At 32.5% G+C, this 27,734-nt stretch overlaps 1 protein-coding gene across 1 annotated transcript in view; it reads right to left on the reverse strand.

Moving 5' to 3' along the window:
* Positions 1 to 1,014: 1,014 nt before the first annotated feature.
* The window catches only part of CARPB (Carbonic anhydrase-related protein B), a 348,667-nt gene continuing 321,947 nt past the window's right edge, over positions 1,015 to 27,734 (reverse strand). Inside the window, exon 7 of the mRNA XM_072519892.1 lies at positions 1,015 to 2,657. Within this exon, the coding sequence (XP_072375993.1) occupies positions 2,589 to 2,657 (69 nt within the window). The 3' untranslated portion in view covers positions 1,015 to 2,588. The remainder of the gene's footprint in view (positions 2,658 to 27,734) is intronic.

Below are 27,734 nucleotides of genomic sequence, written 5' to 3' on the forward strand. Positions count from 1 at the left end.
ACTCAAAAGTTTGGGGGATATAGGGCTGCACACCCCCCTTAAAATTTTTCTATGCGCTTAGATTTTGTAGTTTCTTCTGTATGAAAAATTCTTTCAGAACAAGAAAGTAACGTGTCCATTTTTATTACAAAATATCAAGCAGTTTGGGAGGTAATGCAAAAAAACAATTTTTATTTTGTAACTTCAAAGGGCTGTAACTTTTTTTGTGTACACTTTTGTACTTAGGTAAGTTGGATTTAATCAAATTATTTTTTCCCCCGGAATGCGTGATTTAATTTATGACATATCTTTTTGAAACTCCCTGTATAAAGATTTGACATTTGCTCTTTGTAATTTGTAACTTTGCCAGAATTACGCTTTTACTGATATCATTGTTCAATTTGGTTTTTAAACTCATCTTGTATATTATACCTTTATTGAAATTTCCGCTTTTCCGCTGAAATACAAGTTCAACGGTATACAATAATTTTTATATTATATTGTCGAAAACATCTCAAAAACATAAAACAAAGGCCTGGAAAGGCCTAATCGTCTTAAGAAATTTTTTGATTTAAACTATGTACAGATAGATATGACCATAATAAATAAAAGTTTACTACATTGCTAAATTCATGTCCACCTAATCAAGTATGCAAAATGTTCTCAGATTTAATATCCTAAAGGATGGTAAATTAGTATGCGTCTAATATATTTCTTCATATTTTTATAGAAATTAATATGGATTAGTCAATAATTCTTTGCCTTAGCTCTGCAAGACTTGCGGGTTTAATACTACATAATCTACCAATCCATCGTCCGAGAAATGTCTGATCTAAATAACGCAAAACATTTACACCATTTACATTATATATATATATATATACATATATATATATATATATATATATATATATATATATATATATATATATATATATATATATATATATATATATATATATATATATATATATATATATATATATATAGTATATATATAATATAAATATAAGTCTTTATATGTATATTATTTGTAGTCAATATTTGACGATAATCTCATAATATTCCATAATATTAACTGCATTTAGATCAGGAAACTGACTTATGGTGCACAATCTTCAAAAAATAATACAGATTTTTCTATACTACACTACAAAATCAAGCTAACTGGAAAACAAATTCTCAGTCCTACGTACAAAGAAATCCATTATTAAAGTTACTATTAATTTATTGTTCTTTAGTTGGTACGTTTTTCAAACGAGTTATTTGCTTACCAAATATGTATTTTTCTGTCTTTCGGTCTTTTATCAAAATAAATTATAACAATACGAATATTTTATATAAATCATCTGATTTAATCGTACCCAGTAAATATTCCTAATATGATGCAGTCAAGACTAAAACATTTGAATAAGTTTGTTACCAGAGAGATACATTTTAATTTTTTAAGAACAAAAATTATAGATATGCTAAAAACAGATAATTGGAAGACAAAAAGCAAAAAGAAACTTAATCTACAACCAATATTATTAAGCTTAGTCTTACTTTGGTTTTAATATATTTGTAACAAAATCCAACCGAAAATGGCATTAATGAAACTTTAATAACAATCGCCATAATTTTGACGTCAATATACTATTTACTATTTTTAATGGGAAAAAGCCAAAAATTTTGGGAAAAAAATTGAATTTGGTTCCGAAAAATTAGTTTGCGCATCCAAAAATTTTACTTTAAAATAAGTTTATTTTGACATTAAATAATTAAAACAAAATTAGAGAATGATGATACATTGACAACTAGAACAAGATAAATGTATTAGCTATAATTTATCAGATGAATAGTATTACCTATAAAAAAGAGACAAAAACATTTATCATGGAAAAGGAATCTAATAACTCATTAGGTTATTTTAATCTTAAGGAAGCATACTGCATTACACATAGTTAATCTTATAAATAGGTTACACTATCTATATATCGCAATATCGCAATTGGTTTATGGGAATTACAAGTTGTGATCAACTTAAGAGTGTAGGCGCAAAATTTCGGGCCAATGCTATTTAAATGCATTCATTTTTTTTCGAATCCTAAGAAAGGAATAATGTTCGTTTTGATAAACAATATAGTACTTGAAATACAATTATATAAGCAATTAAATTGTTCATATCAAATGATCTAAAGCGTTTTCAGCCCGGTGCCCTCGAAAAATCGATTTTAAGCACTAAAAAATATAAAAAAAAAATCAGGGAACTGAGGTGACATAAAATTTGCATACATAACACCCTCATCCCCCCGGCGGCTTCTAGACTATAATAAAGTTATATTGAATAAATAAATAAACATATTTATTTGTAACGTAACAATGGATCACTCAATACGTTTGCCAAAACTTATATTTTATGTCATTGCAAAATATGTTATGATATGTTTAATTTTGTATTGTTATTAGCACTAGCAGTTTGGTCACTTCACGTCCCTTTAGCAATTTACAAGTAATTATTAGTTTTTGATATATCGTGCGATATGATTCGTTTCACTTATAGTTTAATAATATCTTCGTTTATTATTGTTTTTGATATGGCACAACTGATTGCACTATAATTTCTTCTCCTAGTGTTGTCTCCAACTATTCGCCTTGTAATAAACATCTTTGTACATGCTGGGGCACTGTTTACCCACCTGAAAATAAAAAAGTGATTAGATTCAGAACTGCTTATAATAAAAAAAACTAAATGAGTTTAGACAAAATTAGTGGAAAAGTTGCAAAGTTGGTTTAAGTTGGCCCTTCTCTTTATTGAATTATTGTATTTTGTTTACAAATGTCATTAACACAGATAACACAGATAATATAAGATATGATAAAAATAAAAAAAAGTAGAGTATGAGAATAAACGTATATGAATATTTCATTCTTCTTCTTCTTCTAAATGTGCCTATCTTCCAGAGAGGTTAACGACCGCATTGACCCATCTTATTCTATTCACAGCAGCTCGAAATAGATCAGTTGACGATAGATCAGGCCACTTCCTAAGATTGGCCAGCCAGGATATACGTCTACGTCCAGGGCCTCTCTTTCTCCTTAATATTGCCTTGTAGAATCAACTGTAAAAGTCGGTAGTTATTATCACCATAATGTGGCCGAAATAAGCCAACTTTCTGGTCTTTATGGGGTTATTAATTTCTGTGCCTTTTCTAAGCCTCTGGAGATTAGTTATGTTACTTGTATAGTATACGAGAGTAGAGTATACATGAGACTTTCAACATACGTCGGTAGTACCATATTTCAAATGGCTCTAATCGTTTTATGACATCTTCTGTAAGGCTCCAGCTTTTTACTTCATAGAGGAGAAAGCTAAAGGCGTAACATCTAAGAATTCTTATGCGTATATTGATACTTAAAGATTAGTTGCTGATTAGTTAGTTAAGGCTGATGAAAGAACGTCTGGCTTTTTCAACATGAGTTTTTATTTTGTAGCTGTGATCCCAAGTATCCTTAATATTGCAGCTCAAATAGCATATTTTTTCCACTCTTTATAACGATGTAGCGCCTATTGTAGTTTGAGTTTTTATGTTAGTGTTTTTACTAATGATCATTATTTTTGTCTTCTTGCAATTTAGTTTTATAGGCCGTATTTGTTACATGTTTCTACAACGTTATCCATCATCCCTTGGAGTCCCTGCGCACTATCTGCCAGCAACACCGCATATCTAATATTTTTTATCAGTTAGCCATTTACAGCAATCCCATCTTCTGATTCATCCAAGGCCTCTCTAAAGACGTTTTCAGAGTATATGTTAAATACTGCCGGTGACGATATGCAACCCTGTCTAACTCCTTTTCGACTGTGAAGATCTCGGACAGTTTATTTTATAATCGTATTGTTCCTTTTTGTTGGAGATATAAGTTTAAGATCAGTCTTATATCCTTACCATCGAGTCCTGATATTTTTAAGATATAGATTAGTTTCCCAATTGGGCCTTTATTAAATGCCTTATCGAATTTAATAAAACATGCATACGCATCGCAGTTCCTGCGTCCCTGGCTTTCTGTATTAGAACTTGCAAACTAAAAAGTGCTTCTCTTGTTCCGAGTCCTGCTCTAAATCCAAATTTAACTTTACTCAGGTGTTCTTCTAATTTGGTGTGTATGCGCGAGTAAATGATAGTCATCATCATCATTCTGGTGCTACAGCCCTTAGAGGGTCTCGACCTTCTCAAGCTTTCTACGCCATTCTATTCTGTCCCTCGCTTGCATTTTCCAGTTGCCGACTCCGATCTTCTCGGCATCTTGTGTTACCCCGTCCATCCACCTCAGCTTTGGTCTACCCCGTCTTTTCATTCCCACGGGTTGCGCTGTTAGAATCTTTTTTTTCATGTTTGACTCAGGGGCCCAGGCTATATGTCCTGCCCACTGCAGGCGGTTTCGCTTAATTATAGTGGTAATATCTTTACCACCAAACGTATGCTTGTAGACATTCTGTAGTTCAAAGTTATATCTACGCCTCCATATTCCGTTCTCACAGACCGCTCCGAATATCTTGCGTAGCACCTTTCTTTCAAAAATGGATAGAGCGGATTCATCTGTTTTCGTTAGCGTTCATGCCTCTGATCCATATGTGAGGACGGGGACTATCAGTGTTCTATACAGCCTTATAAGAGTTTTTTAAGACAGACCTTTGTTAGCTAAGTACTTTGATAGACCATGATAACACCTGTTTGCAATTATTATTCGTCTTTTTATTTCCTCAGATGTTTTATTATTGGGGTTAACCGATGTCCCTAGATGTATGAACTCTTTGACTGCTTCGAAGTTTTGATCATTGATGATTAAATTTGTGTCAACATTTCCAGCTCTTGTGTTTGTGTTAGTCGCCATGAATTTGGTTTTATTTTGATTTATCTGTAACCCCATTCGTTCTGCTGCTGCTACTAGCTCGGTTAGGATTTCCGCAGTTCTCGCCCTAGTTTATGTTATAATATCCACGTCGTCTGCATATGCTAGAATTGGGACTGATCTAGTAAATATTGTTTCCCTGCTATCTAAATTAGCGTCTTGTACAACTTTTTCTAAGGCGACATTAAAAAGCTGACACGCCAGGGCATCTCCCTGCCTTATCCCCCTATGTATTTGAAATGGGGTTGGCGAGTCGTTTTGAATTTTTACTGCTGATAGCATCTTTGCCATTGTCACTTTTATCAAACATATGAGTTTTTTTGGAATTCCTAACTCATTTATAGCGTTGTAAAGACTTGGTATTAAGACACTGTCATATGCCGCTTTAAAATCGACAAAAATATGATACATATCTATGTTAAACTCTTGCGCTTTTTCGAGGATCTGTCGTAGTGTAAAGATCTGGTTAATGGTTGAACGTCCACGCCTGAATCCTGCCTGATATTCTCCTAGAAACATTTCAGTATAAGGCTTTAATCTCTCGTGCAAAATATTTGACAATATCTTGTATGCTGTATGTAGGAGAGTTATTCCGAGTTTCCCTTTTTGTGTAACGGGCAAATTAAGCCTAAGCTCCATTCTTCAGGCATTTGCTCCTCAGACCAAATTCTCATTTCCTCATTTCTGTATTTCAGCTCTATATTGTTAGTAGTTTCCCCTTCCAGCAACTCTCGAAAGTGCTCTACCCATCGCAAAGGAAATCCTCTTTGTTGGTAAGTAAGTTACCTTCCTTATCATTACAATAGTTGATTCTTGGTTTGAATTTATTTCTAATAATATTTATTTGATGATAGATGATAGTGAATGATAGTAAGGAGTACTTTAAGTATATGGCCCAACAAATTAATTAATCGCTGCTCTTCACATTTTCTAGCGTTGGCTTTTTTAGGAAGTAGAATGAATATTGATAGTAGCTAGTCTTTTGGTAAGTAATCAGTCTCGTAGAGGTAACGATGTAATATTTCATTAACCAACAATAAAAACCCACTGCTGACCAGAAGCATCTTCCTCGTACTTCAAACCCCGTTTATCTTCCACTGTTCTCATCCAGGACTTTAATGCCAAATTAGGAAAAGGTAGACAAGGAAATATTGTAGAACATTTTGGACTTGGAAAACGTAATGACAGAGGAGACCGTTTTGTAGAATTCTGCGTAGAGAACAATCTTGATTATATAACAATTAACGAGAGGTACCGAAATTCAATCAAAATAACTAAAACGCTACCTGGAGCCGATGCCCCCTTAGATCATAACTTATTAATTAGTGACATAAAACTTAAACTTAAAATAGTAAAACGCCAACAACCGACTAACCGAATAAATACTGACTGTATTCAAAATAATAGTGATTAAATTACACACAAGATAAAAAAGAAGTTCGAAAAATCGAAAGAAACATATAACGTTGAAGACCACTGGAATCATGTCAAAAGTATTATGCAAGACACAACTAAAAAGTATAAAACTATTAATAATCGCAAACAACAATGGATGACTAATGAAATATTGGGACTACTGAAAAGCAGGCAAAAACAGAAAAATAAAAACACTGAAGAATACAATAAAATTCATAAAGAAGGAAAATCCGAGATGCAAAGGAAAAATGGTACAGTAACAAATGTCTTAGACAAACGTTTGCCACCATAACCGCTAACCTCCATTGATGGAGACGGCACTTGAAGAAGAAGAAACAAATGTCTTGAAATAGAAGAACTGCAGAAAAAACTGACACGTTTAATATGTACAAAAAGGCGAAAGAAATAACTGGACCATATAGATCAACTGAAAGTAGTTTACTTGATAAACAAGGAAATATTATAGTCAATGATAGATTAGAGAGGTGGAAAGAATATTTTAAGGAGCTGTTTGATGACGATACAACAGAAATTCAAATCAAAACATATCGACTGGTCCAAACATAATACTCGATGAAATGGAAAAAGCTATAAAGCTCTCACAGAATAGGAAAGTAACCGGTCCAGATGAAATTCCAAGCGAAATAATCAAACTGCTCGACGATAAGGGCAAGCATTCCCTTCTAAGCTTCTTTAATAAAATATACGAAACAGGGCATATACCACCGATGAAATGGAAAAAGCTATAAAGCTCTCACAGAATAGGAAAGTAACCGGTCCAGATGAAATTCCAAGCGAAATAATCAAACTGCTCGACGATAAGGGCAAGCATTCCCTTCTAAGCTTCTTTAATAAAATATACGAAACAGGGCATATACCAACAGACTGGCTACTGTCAACATTTGTAAGGATACCGAAAAAAATAAATGCCAAACAGTGTGGCGATCATCGCACTATTAGTCTGATGAGTCATGTACTGAAAATTTTCCTAAGAATACTGCACTCGAGAATTTACAACAAAATAGAAGTACAACTAAGTGAAACACAATTTGGTTTCAGAAACAACCTCGGAACCAGAGAAGCACTGTTCAGTTTGCAAGTCATGGTTCAAAGATGTAGGGATATAGAACAATTAGTATATATGTGTTTTATCGACTTCGAAAAGGCCTTTGACCGAATAAACCATGACAAACTTATAGGTGTCTTGCAACAGATGGGAATTGATGACCGAGACCTCCGTATTATCAAAAATTTGTATTGGCATCAATGTGCAAACATACGAGCTGGACACAACACGACGAAAGCAGTGGAAATACGACGTGGAGTTAGGCAAGGATGTATTCTATCGCCTCCACTTTTTAATATCTACTCCGAATTTATTTTCAAAGAAGCCTTAGTTGAAGATACAATCATTAAAATCAACGGAATTAATGTCAACAATCTCAGCTATGCAGACGATGCGGTACTTATTGCCTCCAATGAAGAAGACCTGAAAAGACTTATAAACAGGGTAACCGAAGCGTGTGATGAATATGGGCTAAAACTTAATACTTGTAAGACAAAACTTATGGTTGTCAGCAAAACGGAGTTACAACCAACGAACATCAAAGCGTATGGAATATAGTTAGCAAGAATACACAATATTACCTTCTTGGGTGCAAACGTTAACGATAACTGGGATATAAATAAAGAAATAAGAATACGCATTGAAAAAGCCAGAGCCGCCTTCTATAAATTAAAAAAAATTCTAATTAATAGAGATATTACGTTAAATCTTAAAGTCAGATTAATACGCTGCTACATATTCTCCACATTGCTGTATAATATGGAGAGCTGGACCCGTACAGAGATATTAATAAAAAAATTAAGAGGCCTTTGAGATGTGGATTTATCGACGAGTATTGCGGATAAGTTATATTCATGGTTGGATTACTTTTAATTTCGATGGCAGAATATTCTAGTAATTAAGCTTCTTCTTAAAGTGCCGTCTCCCTACGGAAGTTGGCAATCATAATGCTTGGGTAATTAAGCATGGGACGATTATTGTAAAGTTTTAGATCTTTGCAAATTTGGATTACTCAGAGATCAGTCGTTAATGGTAGCAGCATCACGTTTGTTACGCGGTCAGCAGTCGTTGCCTTGAATCCTCATATGGAAAGCTACATATATTATTGTCCAGAAACTTCTCGTTATACATTGATTGGATATGTGGCAAACGTTGTTTTATTAAATGGTAATAAGTTAGTACGAATAGCTGAAAAAATATGTGTCGTTTTTATAAAGTTTATTAAAATATCCCAGTGGCTCGGTTCTGTGAATGCTAAACAAGTAGTTATTTCATTATTTTTTATATTTAGTGTCCATATATATATATATATATATATATATATATATATATATATATATATATATATATATATATATATATATATATATATATTATTGTGATATTTAAAGTCTTGGTGCGCCAAGCAATAATTAGCTAATTAATTTTTTTTGATTAATCAAAATTATTTAAATGATATGATTATGACTCTATCACAATTTTTAATTCTTTTATCTCAGGGTTAAATTCGTGCTTCAATATCTATGCTATTACATGTGCAAGGTAAGGTCCAAAGAATACCGGAATAATAAAAAACACATATGATCTAACACTATATATTGAAATAAAAATAATGAAATAATTCACACTCAAAAGTTTTCAATAAACAAATCTCATATAATGATTCTCAAAATTTTGTTCTACGTACGTGAACAATCAAAATTAATGGTACAAACAATATTAATTGAAATCTCAAAATCCCAAACTATTCTAACTCTCCTAATCAAAATATTTATATCCTTTCTAAATTAAGTGTAAAAATTGTGTTATCAATAAAAGAAAAAAACTGCAGAAAACAAAAATATCTCTCTCTGATGATGAGTGGTCCAAATCCTTGTTCCTTGTAGACTATATTATCTCCTCTCGACCGCTCCCTATGTAATCAGCAATCTTACAACAGATTGTTGCAAGTATATCGTCCTTAATGATCTCCTTCAAAAGCACAAATCATTCAAATTATGATAGCCTTTCTCCTCTCGATAAACTGAATCTCTCGTTGGCCCGAGTGAAAAATGACTCTTGGAATATCTTCTCTTTACGATAAACTGAATCTCTCGTTGGCCTGAATAGTGACTCTTGGAATATAAGTAGAAAAATATGACTTACAATATTTTGCTGCTTCAGCTTCTGTCAGATACACTAACTCCACAAAAACTCACTAACATTCAACACTACTGCTTGCTACTTCTCGGGAACCGCCAGAGAACAATCACTGTTCGTCTTACAGACTTGGAAAACCAACTGATTATCTTTTCTCTCTCCTAAATCTAGCTAAACTTTCATTCCTACATACCTATCCCACCTTTTTCAATCTCCGCCAATCAAAACTCGTCACAATTCCCCCATTTTTTCATTTCGATAACAAACAAATTTTTACCTTTAATTATAAAATTTCCTAAAACTTATTTAAAAATAATATTTTTCTATAATTCTTAAAAACTAACAAAAACCTCTTTCTAAAATCTCTTCTATTGTCTCTAATCACTGCATTAATGTATTTGGAAAACCCGGTTCAATTGTCTTTGGATTTTACTTAAAATTATGCGGGTCACTCAAGTATAACAAAGAAATAATTTATGCATAGCTTACATTTTGTTTAGTACAGGTAATCCAAGAATTTAATAACTTTCCTTCTTCGAAATGTTTGTTGGTTATTATCCTACTTATCTAAATTATTTTAATGTTTTTGAACTTTGAAATATTTTAATCAACCCAATATTTTTCTCGATTTTACATATCATAACAATATATATATATATATATATATATATATATATATATATATATATATATATATATATATATATATATATATATATATATATATATATATATACTGTACGGAACATTTTCTTTAAATGCCTTCATTTCTGATTTAATCTCTCAGAGTATTTCATGTAATTCTTCTCAGTAACTCTTATCTGTGCCATCTGAGGCATATGTCATTCTTAGTCTTGATTTTTAGAACTGCCAGTATTATATTTTTCGATTAAAGCAGGATTCGTTAATAATATTAAGAAAATAGTGTTGCTGTGTGGAAGAGATATTCAAAGGAAGATATATTGTTAACGAATTTGGCAGTGAATTCTATGGTTAATTTAGGGGGTATGACTATAATAATAATGGAAGCAGTTCTTCCATTATTAAACTACTAAGTACTAAAACTCTTCTTAAGGATTATTACAAAGGGACTACTAGGCTGAAATATTAAAAAAAAAATTTATTATGCTAAATATTCTAGAAGCTTAGGTTAGTTGAGATAAAATATAAACATATTTTTACTTTTTTCCGTAAATAAATATACAACGATGATGGTTTTTCCGCACGCGAATAATTGCCCATGTGCGAAACTTGGAAGCTCTAAGTTAACTCCTAAACTTGAAACGGTTGGCTTTGTGATTTGTTTATTGGCATTGCAGAAGCCAAAAGCACCGGAAATTGTAAATGTTTAAAATCAAATAATACGTACGTTGAAATCATCATAATACGCGGGACAAAGATATCCTCTCCATTGTATTTTTCATTAATGACCGTTGTCGCAATGACATTATTAATTATTCTTTTTAGTCAGTCTTATTTCAGTGCACGGTCAATATTGACTGATATTACGAAGCATAACGACAACTGATCCTACTTTTAATTATAAATTGTTAGGTGGGAGTCCAGGCAATTGCAGTGAATTCCTAAACTGTGTAGGATAATTTACTACGTCATTGTGATTTATAACTGTGTCAAGTGATTTGAAAACAAATTTCCTGGAAGAAAATTCAGAGTAGTATATTTAACCGAATATACATATAAAATTTCATAAAAATCGGTCAAGCCATTTTGAAGGAGTATGGCAACTAACGCTGTGACACTAATAACTCTATCACACTGATCTCGCTATTACAGAAAAGAGTTTGTGATAGAAGGATAAAATTAGAATTGTATATTTTGTTTAACGTTACATAAAAAAAATTAAAAAAAAAATTGTCCGAAAAATAAAAAAAAAATGTTTAGGATGGACCATGCTTACCGCTCAGGAATATAAAAAATAGATCACGACCGAGTCTCCTACCTACCGAATATAAATATAAAATTTCATCAAACTCTGTGAAGCTGTTTCGGAGTATGGCAACTAACTATGTGACACTAATATCGGTATTAGGAATAGGGATTATTAAAAGAAGAAGAAAAATTAAGGGCTATTGTATTTCTTAATGCCATATCATAAAAAAAAAATAAAAAAATTTGTAAACAAAATAAAAAAAAGGAAAAGACAGATTTGATTTCACGTACAGGGCGCTTGCGCATCCACTTATACGTATTTCGGCCTAATAGGCCTCATCAGAACGGCTTTCGCAATCGCTCTGAAAGTGAAAATAAATCTTTTCTGTCTTAGGAAGCAACTCTAACATGGCTTCGTATAGACGCAATGTAGCGACATCTGATAATAAAATCGTAAACTAATTTTTGAAACCAAATTCAGAATTTCGCTTTAATCTGTGCCTTCTAAGAATTGCAAGGCAAAACAGACGTTGATAAAGATGTTATGAGAGACATGGGGAATCTAAAAATTGAATTACACAACATATCTCCTCAACTAAGCAAAATTCTTAGCGAATTGGTTTCTAGTACTCGTACAGAGTATATTTTATATATTATATATACAATTTTGATAAGAATTTTGCTTAGTTAAGGAGATATGTTGTGGAATGCAATTTTTAGATTCCCCATGTCTCTCAAACATCTTTATCAACATCTCTGTTTTGCCTTACAATTCTTAGAAGGCACAGATTTAAGCAAAATTCTGAATTTGGTTTCGAAAATTAGTTTACGATTTTATTATCAGATGTCGCTACATTGCGTCTATAAGAAGCCATGTTAGAGTTGCTTCCTAAGACAGAAAATATTTATTTTCACGTTCAGAGCGATTGCGAAAGCCGTTCTGATGAGGCGTATTAGGCCGAAATAATCAAATCTAGACTGTCTTTTCCTTTTTATTTTGATATACTCTGTACGAGTACTAGAAACCAATTCGCTAAGAATTTTGCTTAGTTGAGGAGATATGTTGTGGAATGCAATTTTTATATTCCCCATGTCTCTTATAACATCTTTATCAACGTCTGTTTTGCCTTGCAATTCTTAGAAGGCACAGATTAAAGCGAAATTCTGAATTTGGTTTCGAAAATTAGTTTACGATTTTAAAATAAAAAAAGTTTATGTTCTTAATCCTTACGAGTATAAAAACTAGATTACGACCGATTATCAGACCTACCGAATATACATAAAAAACTTCATAAAAATCGGTCAAGCGGTTTCAAAGAAGTATGGCTACAAACTCTCTGAAACTAATATGTCAGATAAAAAGGGGGTTAATAATATTAGGGTGAAAACTAAGGGATGTATGTATTTTTTAATGCCACACCATAAAAAAAAAATAAAAAATTTTGGTTAAAAAATAAAAAAAATCTTTTAGGTGACCACCCTTACCAATTAGGTATATGAAAAATATATTACGACTAATTATCAGCCCTAGCTAATATGTATGCATGAAAAATTTCATATAAATCAGTCACGCCGTTTCAGAGAAGTATGGCTACTAACTCTGCAATACTAATATGGTTATTAATATAATATGGTTTAATGATGAAAGGGTCAAATTTTAAAGGGTTGTATGTATTGTTTAATGCCACATTATTAAAAAATAAAAATTACAAATTTTGTCCAAAAATAAAAAAAAATGGTAAACTACCCTAACCACTTAGGCACATCAAAAATTTTTTGCAATTTTTGCAAAAAGTAAAATTTCATGAAAATCTGTTCAGCCATTTCGGACTCGCCATCGATTAGTAATATTGCGATTTAAAATAAGAGTAGAACTGTTTTTGAAAACTTTCTGTAAAGTTTTTTGAAAATTATTCTTTACGCATAATTTCTCCTAACAATAATAAACGCAACAAAAAAAAATTATCTAATTTGATGCAGTCGTTTTGAAGTGATCCCCGTACAAACATTTCGGTGATTAATTTTTATTACCAATACAGATTATTTTTGGTCCGCTTCCTTTTGATGATTTCGTGTAATATTTCTTTTTCTACTTTTATATTATATTTATTATTTTATTTCTTTATTACCAATTTTCTAAATCTCACATTTACGATTGTATTTCTATGGTAGATCGAATTTTCTATGTCCCTTTTATTTTTCTAATCAGTAATTAATTTGATTTCTAGTATATTATTCTCGGAATAACCAGGTATTTTAATGGAATATAACGATTATACAGTTTTCCCGTTTATGTAAAATGCAAAATATATAATACTGCATAACTAAAAGCGGTTGTATTTGAAATGCATCTCATTGCATATATGGGTAATGGGCTGTTTATCAAGGATGTTTAGACAGCTGGCTTAAAATGATTTATGATAATCTTATTGTCAGATAACAACGGCGATTATGTACAGGTTTATATTAACAAGGTACGCTTAATCTTTGTAAGTACATTGTTGCCCGTTTATTGTCTCTATTCTGACGTGAGTTTACTTTCTCTCTCTACTGTTTATCCTTCTAAGAGAGTTTGATTTTAGGTATGACAGTGGCTGTTGGTTAAATAGGTCAGAGAGAGGTAACGTGGCTCTTGTTTCTCTTAGAGTTGAATGAAGTGAAAATTTGCTGAAACTTTGCACTTTACGGTTTTGATATTAAAATATCAGCATTATGCTTGTTATCTGAAGCATGTAGATGCTACTTAGTATGATATTTCAAACAAATTAGGAATTTTTACAAAGCAATAAAACGTGTTAAAATTAAAAAAAAAAGGAATTGTACATTTACTAAATATCATTCTGTAATTAGAACCACTGGAGCAATCTTGAACGTATTGAGATATTTCCCAAAAATACTAATTAAGTACTACTCTTATTTATTATTATACAGGGTGTCCAGAAACTTTCCTTATAAAGTTCAGCAGAACTTTCTATTATAGAAAACTTTCTAGAGAAAAACACAAACTGGAATGATTAGTTATCCTCCAGAGTTGAATCAATTCTATCAATTGAGAATTTCTAGTAGCGGTATAGCCGTCCGTTTTTTGGTAAGTCAACGGTTTTTTTACGCATTACTTTTTGTCTTTTACTTTTAAGTATTCTTGGTACAAGATTACTAATTTTCAATTTTCAGATATTATGGTAATAAAAGGTACTCTTAGTTTAAATTAGTAGTATTGACCGTTTTCTAGAAAAATCGATTTGAAAATTTTTCGTTTTTTTATCATAAAAGTTAAATTATTATTTTTTGCACTAGTTGGCTTTGAACTGCCAAGAGAAGTGTAGCCTATGTTTTTTACTGTCAAATTGTGGTCAGTTCGTGAAATTTATCTTTTAGTTTTTTACTTTGTGGCATTTCTTCTTCTTAAAGTGCTTATCCGTTCCGGATGTTGGCGATCATCACGGCTATCTTTACTTTATTTATTGCAGCGCGGAACAGTTCAGTGGTAGTCGTGTTATACCACTTTCGTAAATTTTGAAACCAGGAAATGAGTCTTCTTCCCGGTCCTCTCTTACCATTTACTTTCCCTTGGAGAATCAGCTGGAGAAGGCCGTAACGTTCTTGATTTCTCATTACATGTCCTAGATATTCCAACTTTTTAGTTTTGACGGTCATGAGAATTTCACATTCTTTCCGCATTCTATGCAGGACCTCCACATTAGTAACTCTGTCAACCCAGGATATACGTAAGATGCGCCTATAACACCACATTTCGAAAGCTTCGAGCCGATTCATAGATGCAACAGTCAGTGTCCATGCTTCCATTCCGTAGAGCAGAACTGTGAATATGTAGCAGTTCAATAGACGTGGCATTTAAAGAACAATTTCAATTCAACAAAAATGGTTTTTACCACTGAGAAATATGCTGATATGCATTTGATTTATGGCGAAATGATTTGTAACGCTCAAGAAGCACAACGTGAAAAGCTAAAAATTTGCCCAGTCGTGAGCATCTCATTCACTCAACATTTACAGCTCTTCATTAACGATTAAAAAAAATAAGTTTAATGGTCCTAAAAAATAATAAAACAGGGCGACATGGTAATACCAGCAGCACATAAAGATGCTATTTTAAAAAGAGTTAAGAAAAATCCAGAAATTTACTTTCGAAGACTATCTGCCATATATCAAACTGCTTTAAAATCTTTAATGCGAAAGTATGAAATATTTTACACAATGAAAATGTATATCCCTTTCATTTTACAAAGATACAAGCACAGCTACAAGGAGATTTTCCTGCTCGTGTAGAATTGGCTTGATAGTAACAAAATCAGACACATTTAAGAGCAGATTTTTTCACACACATTTTGTTATGCCACAAAGCTACATTTACAAAAAATAAAATTTTACACATAATAAATAATACACATTATAATTCGTACGTTGATGACAATCCTCACGCTGTTCGAGAATTTAATCATTAGCATAAGTTTAGCATAAACGTCTGGATAGGAGTAGTTGACGATTATCTTCTTAGACCTGTGGAATTGTCTGCTTGTTTAAATAATGCTGATGACTAACAGTTAACAATTTAACAATTTAACAATTTAATAGGAATTTACGAAACTTTTTTGATAACTACGAAAACTACTGGATTGGAAAAGGCGATTCCTTGCTTGGCCAGCAAGGTCTCCGGATTTGAATCCTTGCGATTGTTGTGTTTAGGCATACATAAAAAGCATTTGTTTATTTCGTGCCGATTCAAAATCGTGCACAACTCTGGCTAAAGATACAAGATAGTTGCAACAAATGTAGAAATAACTTTGAAATTTTTCCAAGAGTTCGGCGATTTATAAACAAAAGGGCAAATTTATTCACACAGACTAATGATCATTATATCAAGTATCTTTAACTATCTACATTCAATACTCTTTATTTTGTGTTACTTTTGTTTCATCGTAATAAATACTTTGTTATTAAAAACCTTAAATAAAATTTTGTTTCAATTTGATTTGTTGCTTCCTTTCCCAAACTTTTTTTAAGAATGGTGTGCTTCGTTTATTAAAACAAAAGATAATTTAGACAATTAATTAAGATATTTATTAATTTAACTCTCATAATTAAATAACGGCTTTTCATCACGATTTTCAAAACAATTTATAAATTAATTTGACTAGAAAACGTTGTATACTACAGCCTTAAAGAAAGAGTACCTTATAATAAAAAAATACCCTAAAATTGAATGATCTATTATCACGAACGTTTAGAAATTAAAGACAAAAAAGTCATGCAATAAAATAACCGTTTACCTACCCAAAACGGACGTCAATGACTAATACTGGAAATTAGCAATTAATGGAATCGATTAACCTCTGGAGGATAAATAATCATACCAGGTTTCGTTTTTCTACATAAAAGTTTAAAAAAAAAAATAATTACAAGGCGCCATTGTCAAAGAGCTCTAGCTGCCTTAGAAAGAATTGTAGGACTAGATAAATTGGATTTAATTTTCTTAATTAAAATTCCCAGAGGAATTTCTTGTCTTTGTCTGTCAGGAGAGTTTCGGAACACACTGTATATTTGTTATTTATCTTTTTTCATTTGGTTTAGTTTGGATTGGAATATGGATATTTTAATAGTATCTTATTTTGAACTCTGGTTTCTACATTGACAAAAAAAGTAACAGTACCTATATGCTCAGTATTTTTAAAATTTTGTTAAGTTACAATGTGTACTACCATTAAAACGTTAAGAAAAGAAATTCATATTATTTAGCTCTTATTGAAAAAAACCAGAATCAATCGGCGAAAACAGGACAATCGTGTTCGCAGATGAAAACTATTTGCATTCTAGTTACAATGAAGAATATAGTTGGAGTGATGCAAGCTCAAAAGGTCTTCAGACCTTTTAAGAACTCAAAGGTTGGTGTTAGCTATGAGAATGGATTTGTAAAAGGTTCCTACTAAAGGTGGAAATTAAAAACAAAAATCTGAAGACTATCACGACCAAATGAATTCTGAAAGGTATAAGAAGTCAATAATAAAAAAATTACTTGTAAAGGGTATAGCAGAATAAGATATTAAAATCTGCACACGGCTGGATTCTTATTTGGAATTCGTGCACTCGAAAGTACATATTTAGAAACCCCTTTAGCGAAATTTTTTACTCCATAGGTGGCGCCAAAGATTGCCTATCGCAAAAAATGTGTTTTGCCGAAAAAAATAAATTCTTGAGCGATCCTTTGCTTAAAAAATTCGAAAAAAATATAAACATACACTTTATTGCCTTAAATAAGGTTATTTGCTTAAAATATGAGAAAAAAGATCGTCAAAAATGCAGTTTTGTCGAATTTAGAGTACGTTTTATTCTGAAAATGGTCAGCATGACCTGCTTTAAAAAAAACAGAAAAATAGATGAAAAATTGTTTTTTATTTACATGCAGTTGAGGTTATGTACTAAAAATATGGTAAAACAACTGGTGTTGTTTAAGCATAGAAATTTGACAGTAGCTGTATCTAGTTCAAGGAAGGATATGATATTGAGACATACAGAGCCCCCAGCTCATCGGCCAGGTCGTCACTCGATCTCGCGTTTCCCGAATGTCAATATACTCTATACAAAAATCGGGAGTTCTTATTTGCTTAATTATTTTTATATTTATCCATTATGTTTACCGTATTGCTCCATTTGTGCTTTTACATAATGTCAAAAAAATGTTGTTCCTTTTTATTAAAAATCAGGAATATAAATAATACATACCATCGTTCTATCAAACTGTATTTATTATTAAAGTCAACATTATTGCAGTTCTTCGTAGTCACTGCTTGCAGTGATTTCATATTTTTATGATGTATCAGAATGTAGAGTTCTATACAAACCATGGTACATAGTAGGAATTTTTCCAGTATCGCAAAGCCACAATAACCCAGTTAACTTCTTCTTATCTATTGGCAAAAGATTTGTGTATATATTAGATGGAAATACGAGATGTACGTCCCCTTTTTGCTTTTGCTAGATTGCACCTGTTAGAATCGTAACTTAAATCATACTTAAAAAAAATACAACGTTTAGTGTGTTATATGAAGTACTGATTTCCTTTATTTGACTAATTTTGATCATTCCTTTACCATTTTCAGTTTTCCAATTTTTGTTACCAATAAGGCTTTTGAGATCTAGGAAGTCTTCTTGTGGCATTTCTGTTACACTATATACTTTCCCGATGGTTTTGGCCTTTCTTATTAAAGTGATCCATTCTTTAAAAAGATACAAGATTGACTGACGTTTTTTCGCGTTTTTAATTACAACACGCAGTGTGCCCTTTCTCTAAAAATGTATGAGTAATATTAATTTGGAACTTAATAGCTGCATAAGCAAACATTGAAAATATGGTGTGGCTTCTGTTTTGCCCACCACAGTTACCGGAATAGAAGGTAACTGATTTAATTTCCTTCTTTTTTGGGGTCTCTATAAGCTTCCAAAAACAACTAGCAATTTAGTTTGCTCCTCGCTTAGCAATTTGTTTATGCCATACATAACAGAAACCATCATTGTCGCCCATATTAAATATGGTGAAGTTGTATGTCGCATACTTACTTTTATAATAAAAATCGCTTACGTTACGTATTGGGGAGCAGATGGTCTTATCAGTCAAGGCGAGTTCTTTTTCACTGTTTTTCATATTTCCAGTCACTATTTGATTAGCTAAGTGACGTTCATAGTTCTCCTGTATTAACTGTTATTAAATTAAGTGTTAAAAATGTCTTTATACTGGCGATGCGTAGCAAGTTGTCCAATACTGTTTTCATCACCATAAAATTCTGTATGTAGTTTATCATCATCATCATCATCATCATTCAATATTCGCTTATCCACTGCTGGACATAGATCTCCCTCATAATTTTCCATCTATTTCGATCTTGTGCCTCTTGCATCCAATTCCTATGACAACGTCTTAGATCATCAGTCCAACGTGTTGATGGACGACCTCTGCTTCGGTAGGCATCATCTCTTGGTCTCCATTCCAGTATCCGCTTTGTCCATCTATTATCTGTCATTTTAGCCACGTGACCTGCCCAGTTTCATTTTTGTGTTGCTACTCTCTCTACTGCATCAGCCACTCCTGTTCTTTGTCGTAGCTGGCGATTTGGGATCTTGTCTCGTAGTGAAACGCCCAACATAGCACGCTCCATCGCCCTTTGACACACACGGATCTTTTGAACTGTTCTCCTTGTCATGGTCAACGTTTCCGCACCGTAAGTTAACACTGGCAAAACACACTGATCAAACGTTTTTCTTTTAAATAATATTGGTATATCAGACGATTTGAAAATATGGTTCAGCTTGCCGAAGGCTGCCCAAGTCAGTCTTATACGACGGAGAAGCTCAACGGTTTGGTTATCTTTTCCTATGCGAACCTCATAACCTAGGTATTTATAGGCCATTACCTGGTCTATGGATCTTGTTCCTACGCATATATCTTCGCTGACTACAAGATTTGTCATCATCTGGGTTTTAGATATATTTAGTTTCAATCCTCCTTCTAGCGAGGCCCTATGCGAATTCCCCCTTTCTTCAAAAGTCAGGCCATGGAGTGGGGTGTCAACTTTGGAAAAATGGCGTGCACCCTATTCTTCATGCTATAGCATGCTGGACGAGCCATACAGTCTGTAGTCAACACCCCGAGGTATAAGCGGGAACACAAAGTGAATAAATACTCATACGCTTATGAAACGCACCTGGCGGATCATAAGGGCCTTCACATTTTACTCTTTTTCAACTTGTCTTGAGTGAAATGTCTTTAATCTTTCCTATCAGCCTCTCTTGGCTAACTCTTGTTTCTTCCGACCCCGAATGGCGATATAGTTTATACATTTTTTAAATTCTTAAACTCTTCTCAAGATACAGCCAAAGCTGTATTTACCCAAGTTTGTGAAATACCAAGAGTTTTTAAAAGCATATTTTTACAAATCTGGTTTTGTTCACCCTCAAGCTAAAACTGATATTGCCGAGAAAAATTTCTACGACAGTGTACACCAGCAGAAACAGTATTTTGTTTTTTCTCGATGTGTGTCACATGCTGCACAATAAAGTCCCATTGCCTTGTATGATCTTGCAAGTTCCAGAAGGTTTTAAAACTCATCTGTCTTATTTCTTCATTTATTCTTGGGGTGAAGGAGCAAAAGAAGTATGGCTGACGGAGAAATGTACAGTTGAAACGCTACAACGCAAACATGATGATTTTAATATGCACAAAAAAATAAAAGAGGTACAGAATACCAGAAAACAACGCAATTCGATAAATTACGAAGATGAAAAGGATATATGCAAGAATTATTCCAAGATGCAGCACGACGTCCGACTGAAATAATTAATCCCTACGGCCCAGAAATAACAAACGAAGAAGTATGTCACCAGGATCTGATGAGGTGTATGGTGAAATTTTAAAGCTATTAGAGGCACAACAAATCACAGCTCTTACGGAACTATTCAACAACATCTACGAGAATGGTTATTTACAATAAGACTGGCTACTATCAATATTTATTCCACTCTCTAAAAAACCAAACGCTAGAAAATGTGAAGAACATAGATTAATTAGTTTGATGAGCCACGTACTTAAAGTAGGTACTCCTTACTATCATTCACTCGCACATATATACTCAATTAGAAGACCACCTGAGAGGCCAATCTTAGGAAGTGGACTGGTCTAACGTCAGCTGATCTATTTCGAGCTACTGTGAATAGAATAAGATGGGTCAATGTGGTCGCCAACATCTTCAGAAGATTCTTGTGGTACACTTAATGTTTGTTGCGTATACATAAACACTCATTTTTGTTAGCAAAGTTCGCCCATTTTTCTTGCCTTAACCAGTTTACCCTGTTAATTTGTGTGTTCCAACCCACGATCTAGACTAGGTTTAGATTTTACATCAATCCGTTCTTCTTCTTGTCTTTCTCGTTTACTATCCATTTTAACTCTGGTATTACTTTTTTGTTCTTCTTACTCTTACTTATTTCTTCCTCATTTTTCTTCATATTATTATATGGAATTTTCTTATTATCATATTTTAAAGGTAAATAATCTGGGTCACTATCTGAGCTTGCATGAAAAGGGTCTTCAGTAACAACTTACGTTATGTATCTTGCATTATTAATCTTTACTTATTTATATTAAAACAAACCTATAGACGCTTCGATATTAGCAACTATAACTTCTCTGGTATACATATTAAAAATATACTAACCTCTTGAACAATACGCTTGTTGAGAATCTGTTTCTCGCTTGTTAGATGTCCTTACTAAATTTACTATATCAATTGACCTCTCCAGTACATCCTGGATACTTATTTAAATTTATACAAATGCACCCTCTATTCACATGTATTATTTTTGATAGCAATTTATACGCTGTACAATTTTCTACATAAATACTGTTGTTAATGTACGCGTATTTTACGTAACCTCAAAATGCGAAAACTGTATTAACTCACGAGACAACGACGTTTCCGTTCGGAATGCCGAGGAAGACCATATTAACCTAAGATAGGATAGTTTTCGTTAGTTAATGTAAAGAGATACAAGTTAGTACAATATCGAAGTTCAAAATTGGTTGTATAAACATGGTGATATTAACTTAGAACTTTGTTATTATTACAGACGAGTAAGATCAATTCTGAATAATTCTGACACAACAATCCCAGATATATTTCACTGTAACATCCAACATCCGACTCCATGATTGATAAGTATCCCAAATTGCAACACCTCTTTAATAGAGTTCTTCAAAAAATGCAATAACAACATACTAATCAAAAACAAACTAAATGAGATTCTTGAACGAGACTACCTTAACTGCACAAACTAAATCTAAAATCTAAAACTACTGATGGCATTTGTTGTGCATTTGTTACTCCAACGTCTACTTTCAAATATAAACTACCGCCTAGCTCAAGTGTTTTCACCGCGGAACTGTTTGCTTTGTACCGTGCCCTAAAACATGCAAACCTCTCAAGAATTTCAAAACCTCTATTTCTCACCGACTCGCTCAGCTCTCTTCTTGCAATACAGCATCTGTATCCTAAACAGCCATTGGAGCAACTAATAAAAACTGAACTACAAATCGCCCAAGAGAACCATATAACTCCTAAATTTATATGGATCCCATCGCATATAGGCATTATCGGCAATGAAGAGGCAGACAGTAGTGCTCGTGAAGCAGCAACAAGTGCGGAATCTGAATTAGTGCGTGAGAGTGTATGTAAAGATCTCAAAACGTTTTTTAAAGAAAAAGTGATGGGTCAGTGGCAGCGCGAATGGTTTCTATCGCAATCTAAATTAAGATCGCTAAAACCAGATACACGACAGTGGAAAACTAGTGCTAGTACACGGTTTATTCAAACAGTTCTAACGCGCCTAAGTATAGGACACACTAAGATAACAAACTCGTATTTACTTTCGGCCAGTGAACGCCCGCTGTGCGACCTATGTGCTACGCCTCTTACCGTCGTCCATTTGTTAATTGAGTGTCCAAAATACCATAATACCATAGAGAACGTTCAATAAACAATATACCAAATACTCCACCAGATTGATTAGGAGAAAACTGTCACGTAAAAAACTTAACTTAATTAAATTACCTAAGGTCAATTAATATTTTGTATCAGATTTAAAGTTTTGATCACTGAGCAATGCCGCTAATAACCTTTTGGTGGATGCGGTACTGTTTCTTCTTAATAAAAAAAAATTGTTATTTGAAAGATATTACGGTATTTCACCCTATTTCTTCAGGGGTGTAACTCAAAAATGCCAAAAATTGTGTTAGTACAGTCTTCGCTGGACGAGTCGATATATCCTTGCTGGTTGCATTAATAGCAGATACAGTGATAAATGTTTCTGTATTACTTGAAATTTGTTTAACTCCTTAGGTACTTTTAATGACTCACTTGTTCAAGTGAATGACCGTCACTACTATTTTTTGTCATAGGGGATATTTATCATGAAACAGTAGTAAGTTTTTTTAAATTCTGCTGGTACTTCATACTTTACTGTGGCGCTTTATTTAAAGTCTCTTATTCCCTTTTTCATCTTTTTATTCTTACACTTTTCTACTTATTCCGTGATCTTACAGCTGGTAACTGGTTTTACATCTGTCTACTACTTTGTCATCCTATAGACCTCTTTTTATACACATAAAAACTACAGGTAATAATGATCTGTTATAATTTATTTCCACGTTGTTCGAAGTTAGTTTTTAGACTGACCAAATTTAAAAATAACTTTAAAACAAACAAATTATATTGCCAAAACATATTTGCATATGTGGCGAAATAAATTTAAAAGTTACCCACGCAATACAAAATGCAAATACTCCCTATTGTTTTTCAAATGAAGCAACTACTGTCGTGAAGAGCTGTAGGAATATCACCGAATACACTGACCCACAAAAAAGCTACTCATTAAAACACTTTCAATTTAAATATGAAATATATCTACACTAGTTTCATTTTGTATTTTGATATTTACTCACTACGTAGAAATGCAAGGATGTTTTTTTATATATTTTAGATAATATATCATAATCAGCATTATTACTAGCATAATAATTACTAAACGAAATTCCCTCGTTATTTTTTAAAACTGCAAACGAGTCATTTTCTTTGATAAGATAATAAAAATTATTTTTTTACAATCATTTTAAAATCATGTTACAAAACGGAGCCTCAAGTACCTTTTAACGATGTTTATAAACTTATGTTGGATAATTTAAATGGCGAATAAAGCCTTACTTATTATAGGACTTCATTTGAATTATGCGAATGAAATTGAAATGAAATAAAAGAGGTCGTTTTTGCGTAGTATTCGACATACAATTAAGAGTAACATATTCTTCATTTACGCGAATACGCCTAACGATCTTTTTAACATGAATTTTTTTAAAGAATAAATGGTTTAATTTGAAACAAAAAATTTTTCTTGAATATTTTTCATATGAGGAGCCGTTTTTATATAAAAAATAACACATCTTCAGACGTATTTTTCATTTTTCTTTTTTACATTAACAAGAACTATCTAATATAATAACATTAAAAAAGAACAATAACAGAAAGTAAGAATACTAAAAAATTGTAAAATGGGCGCAAAGCTACAAAAATTGTTCAAAATAAGCTCCTTTAGACGTGACAAAAGATTCAACTCTTCGCCTCATTGTTTGTCGTATTTGCGCAAATATTCATCTTGTATTTCATATTGTCTCACAGCTGTTTATATTTCTTGTGAAGTGGAATAAACTCAGGACTTAAAAAGATCACAAATGCAAAAATATAGTGGATTTGAATCTGACGATCGAGCAGGACAATATTTTGTGTCTCCCTTACCTACTCAACGATTTGGATATACACTGTATCTAACTGATTATATATATTAATGCTAAACCATGAAGCATAAGTATTGTCTCAGCTGTAGAGAATTTTCTTTAAAAAGAATAGGTAACTCTGCCTATAGGGTAAGGACAGATTCACCTGTTAGTCATTGTTCGAGCTAATATTGACCGATTACATGATCACTAATTACCCCCAAAACCATATATTTATTAAAAACTAATGCTGTAAATGAGCTTCAAAGATTCTATGTGGATTTTTCACAGCCTATTAGTGATTGTTATCGAAATTTCGTATACAATGCCATTCAAAAGTAGCCTAGTAGGTAAACAAAACTCCATTTTAAAAATTAATAATTTGAACGATTTGGTGAAGAATCCATTGGCAAAAAAGTAGGTGTGGAAAAAAGTCTCTAGGTAGTAAAGCTTGCACACGTTGGCTACGAAACGGATACAATTGATGCTCTTTAAGAATTGTAAACACAGTGAAGTTGCTTACAATCAATATGTTGGAAATATTTCTTATACTTGTTTTGTGACTCCACAATTAACTCGATAACTGCTTCTTCTAGTTGCATATCACCCGCAGAGATCACCCGCAGTCAGCCGTTTGTTTTTTTAATGTATTCCTTTAACGACATCGAATTAATATTTGGGATTGGGTATCCTCGTCTTGGATACAACTCATTACAAAATTCTCAAGCTTGTTGACAATTCCCATTACATCGATCATAGACAAATGCATATCTGATAATTTCGCATTGGTAAAATTTTCCATTCTTTTATCTAATTTGAATGGGAAACCTACCTTCACAGCTGCAGGGTGCATACTCAGTTTCTGTCCCATTTATAGCAAAGATTTATTGGCACAGACTGTTTTTAAATTTTCACAGACACTTTCTTCCCTAACTCCAAGTCTATTTGTAGTTTTTGAAATTTTTACACGCTTTGACATTTGAAAAAAAATAAAAATGCCACTGGGCATTTAACTGGGGTAACTTTATAAAAAACTGAACTAGATTTCTAGTCAAGAACTAGGATATCGACTCCCAATCTGTAGACTTTGTTTCAATTTTCCATTATTTAATTGTACTGTTGAGCATACGTAGCTTCAGGCGTTTTTTTAATAGTTTTTTTTTCAAATTGACAAAAAAGTCTGTCTGCTGGACTGTAAGTATGAATGTCCAACAACTGAAAAAATGACTTTAACTTTTTCTATACTTGACAGACTTATATTTAATAGCGAGTTGGATAACATTGTTGGTAATTTTAAGGACAAGGTAACAAAAAAAACACCAACCAATTGAATTGGTGTTTTAAACACCATTTCCAGCACCAATTGTTTGTTCACCAACAGGTGAAATTAGATGAGCTGGCTGAAGTGATTTGTAATTTTGATTCGAAAACAGGATTACGCGACGATTATGCTAATACTTCGTTTGGAGAAAATATAAAGGCGACTAAACATAAGTTAAAATCAGAAATCGAAGGTAATAACTACGATAATTTAGAAATTGTTAAAATTAGCAGGTACTTTATTGCCAAAGATAAACTGACCAGATGAAATAAAAATCAGCTAAAAAGCAAATTAAGTAACAAAGCTTATTTAAAATAAAGTAGATGCTTTTATGAGAACATTTACGCCATTTATGCCATAATTTATGAGAGAACGTGGTGCTAAAGACATAAAAAATCTAGCAGAAATGCAAGCATTCATAGGTTTTTGGTTGTTATCTGAATAAAAGAAGCAAAATCATACTTATTTTTGGAACGCTGTATAACATACCGGCTCTGAAAGTTTTCGGGCATGTATGAGTAAAAACAGATTCTTATTTTTTCCTATCGTCATATAATTAGATATAATATAAGTACCAAAAATCAAAAAAATAGAAGAGATAAGTAAGCTGCAATAAGATAAGTCATAGCTACATTCGTAAAAAATTTCAAGTGCAACTACTCTGTGAGCGAATTTTTAAGAAATGACGAAATGTTTGATTTCTTTCCGAGGGTGTTATAGTTCTATTCAATATTTTCCTAACAAACTGGTGAAGTATAAACTGAAACTTTTTATGTTGTGTAATGCAAAAACATTTTATGTTTTAAATTTTGATCGAAGGCCTCTACAATATGTCAAATATACCTACTGCGATTGTTCACTGCTTGTTGAACGAAGAAAAAGACACTAATCGGAATTTGATATGTGATAACTGGTATACAAGTTATTGACCTTTTGCCTTATAAAGGTATCCCTATGAAATCTTTGTTCTTTGGATTCTCAAAAAATATTATACTGGTTTTCTAACCAAAATTGCACCAAAAACAACTAAAGCAGTCGTAGTGATTTTAACAATACATGATGATAAAGATGTGTAGAGTAAAACTGATATCATCTGACAATATAACACCACCAAAGGTGAAGTTTGTAGTGTTGATAACATGTGTGGCACATACGTATCCAGAAGAACTAGGATATGAGAGATGACCGTTAATTAAATTCTTCTACTTCATGATCATCTCGGGACGACTGCTCTATATTATAACTTATGTCGATGCAGCTTACAAGTAGAGAAGAGAATTTTTAAAGGTGCTCTCTTTAGGCTTGATAAGGCCATACCTCGCTACCCTCGTACATACAGTAATTCCCAAGTGATATTAAATGTTTTCTGACAAAAGACAGAATACCTACTAAAAGCAATAAGAAGCCACAGCAAAGAACGAATTACGTGTTTCATTTGCTGTAGGAAAAAATCAAGTCACAACGATCATCTGCGGAATTTAAAATAGGCCACTTTGCATACAAAATATAAAAACAGTTTGTTGTTACATGCGGTTTCTACAAAAGTGGTGAAGCAAGCCCTAAATAAAATAAACTAACCATACATATATATGAGGTGCTTTCTTTGTTAAAGATTTTTTTTCTAGAATTGTATTATTTTTATATATTTTAATAATATAATAGTCTCCCGTTTTATACCGCTGTCGCGGCTTTGGGAG

This window comes from Diabrotica undecimpunctata, chromosome 1 (assembly GCF_040954645.1).
Source record: "Diabrotica undecimpunctata isolate CICGRU chromosome 1, icDiaUnde3, whole genome shotgun sequence".
Taxonomy (NCBI): domain Eukaryota; kingdom Metazoa; phylum Arthropoda; class Insecta; order Coleoptera; family Chrysomelidae; genus Diabrotica; species Diabrotica undecimpunctata.